The sequence below is a fragment of the Empidonax traillii genome, unplaced genomic scaffold (assembly GCF_003031625.1).
Source record: "Empidonax traillii isolate 1590-97213 ecotype Southwest subspecies unplaced genomic scaffold, ASM303162v1 scaffold259:size690984, whole genome shotgun sequence".
NCBI lineage: Eukaryota > Metazoa > Chordata > Aves > Passeriformes > Tyrannidae > Empidonax > Empidonax traillii.
The window spans coordinates 677,195-678,529 of NW_020955452.1; the positions used below are offsets into that span (position 1 = coordinate 677,195).

The 1,335-nt window shown below is 45.3% G+C and overlaps 1 protein-coding gene across 2 annotated transcripts in view; it reads left to right on the top strand.

The window, feature by feature from the left end:
• The window catches only part of CEP104 (centrosomal protein 104), an 11,773-nt gene extending 11,506 nt beyond the window's left edge, over positions 1-267 (top strand). For both annotated transcript variants that reach the window (XM_027889346.1, XM_027889345.1), the window contains exon 23: positions 166-267. In XM_027889346.1, coding sequence (XP_027745147.1) covers positions 166-200 — 35 coding nt within the window. In that variant the 3' untranslated portion in view covers positions 201-267. The remainder of the gene's footprint in view (positions 1-165) is intronic.
• Positions 268-1,335: the final 1,068 nt, after the last annotated feature.

The following is a 1,335-nucleotide window of genomic DNA, read 5'->3' on the forward strand; positions in this document are numbered from 1 at the left end:
GATGGATAAGATTCAATACTGGGACTAGATGTGTTTGCAATAATGATCTTTATTTTCTCTTCACAGCCAGAGTAAGTGGCCACTATTTAAGGAAACCGGGTCCTTCAGGAGCAAAATACCAACTTCCCTCCATAGGAAGCAAGATCTCAATCCGAGGGGGCCCAAATAAAAGCACTGGCAAAAAATACTCGAAGAGATGACAGAACAGTATTTCTTCCTTTGTCTCAGTGACTGGGCACATGGTTGCTCTTAGCTATTTAAAAAGGTGGTCAAGGAACAGGAGCCACACATGGGGGAAGCCTGGCCATACATATAGGGCAGGTTTAGGGTTCTAAAGGCAGTGGAGCTGTGCCCAAAACATTGCTCAACGCCAGGAGTTAGCACCGAATGAAAAAGCCAAAGGGCTATTTGGATGTTGCCCTGTGTTGTGCCACTACATAGCAGGTGACAAAATGTGGCCTCTTGCTGTGCACCAAGTGCCTTATGAGCCCACTTGGCAGGAGGGTTAAACTGAACCCTCCAAGTCCATATCCCCAAGAAATGGCTCCTTAAACAAAAGAAAAAATAATCGTGGTTGGGACCTGAAGAGCTTGAATTAATAAATGTAGACCTTTTGCCTGCTTTAGTGCACTTTACACTCAAATACTGAGTTTCTCTAGTTCGATCTCGATTAAAATAACCATGCAAAATAACTACGGCATGTGACTAAGAGTCTATTGAAGACCCAAGGCATGAAGCTTTGTACTAAGCAGCAATCCCCACATCTTTACCTGTACCATTCTGCCTGTTGCTTTCCAGGATGGCATTTGTTGGTACTGTGGGCACGGGAATAAGTGGTATATGGTAATATGAGGGGAAGTTTTGGTGTGTTTTGCTCCCATGGAGTGAGTTTGTGGTAGTGTTTTGTATATACAGAGCTGATTAGTTTTTCTACTGTGCCTGCAGCCAACCTGCCTACCAGCTTTTGGATTTTCCAGGTAGATCAGTGTGCTTGGATTTCAAAAATCTTTATATAAACTGTTCCTTTAACGCTTCCAAATGCCTACTACAAATAATTTTATGTACACTAGGAGTACACATATTAACAAATACATATGTATTTTATTTTTTTTTCCTCAGTGACATGGGTTCCTGTTTGAGAACCCGATTCCGCGTGCTGAATATGAATTAAAAAAAAACAAAAACGTATCGAAGTGAGTGTTGGCGTTGCTCAGAGATGCGAGGAGGAATCGACGGGCGCGAGGGAATCACAGCGGCGGGTTGGGGGGGGCGGGAGCAGGAGCAGGGCCCGCCCGGGGCGGTTCGGGGGCGGTGGGAGCAGGGGCAGGGCCCGCC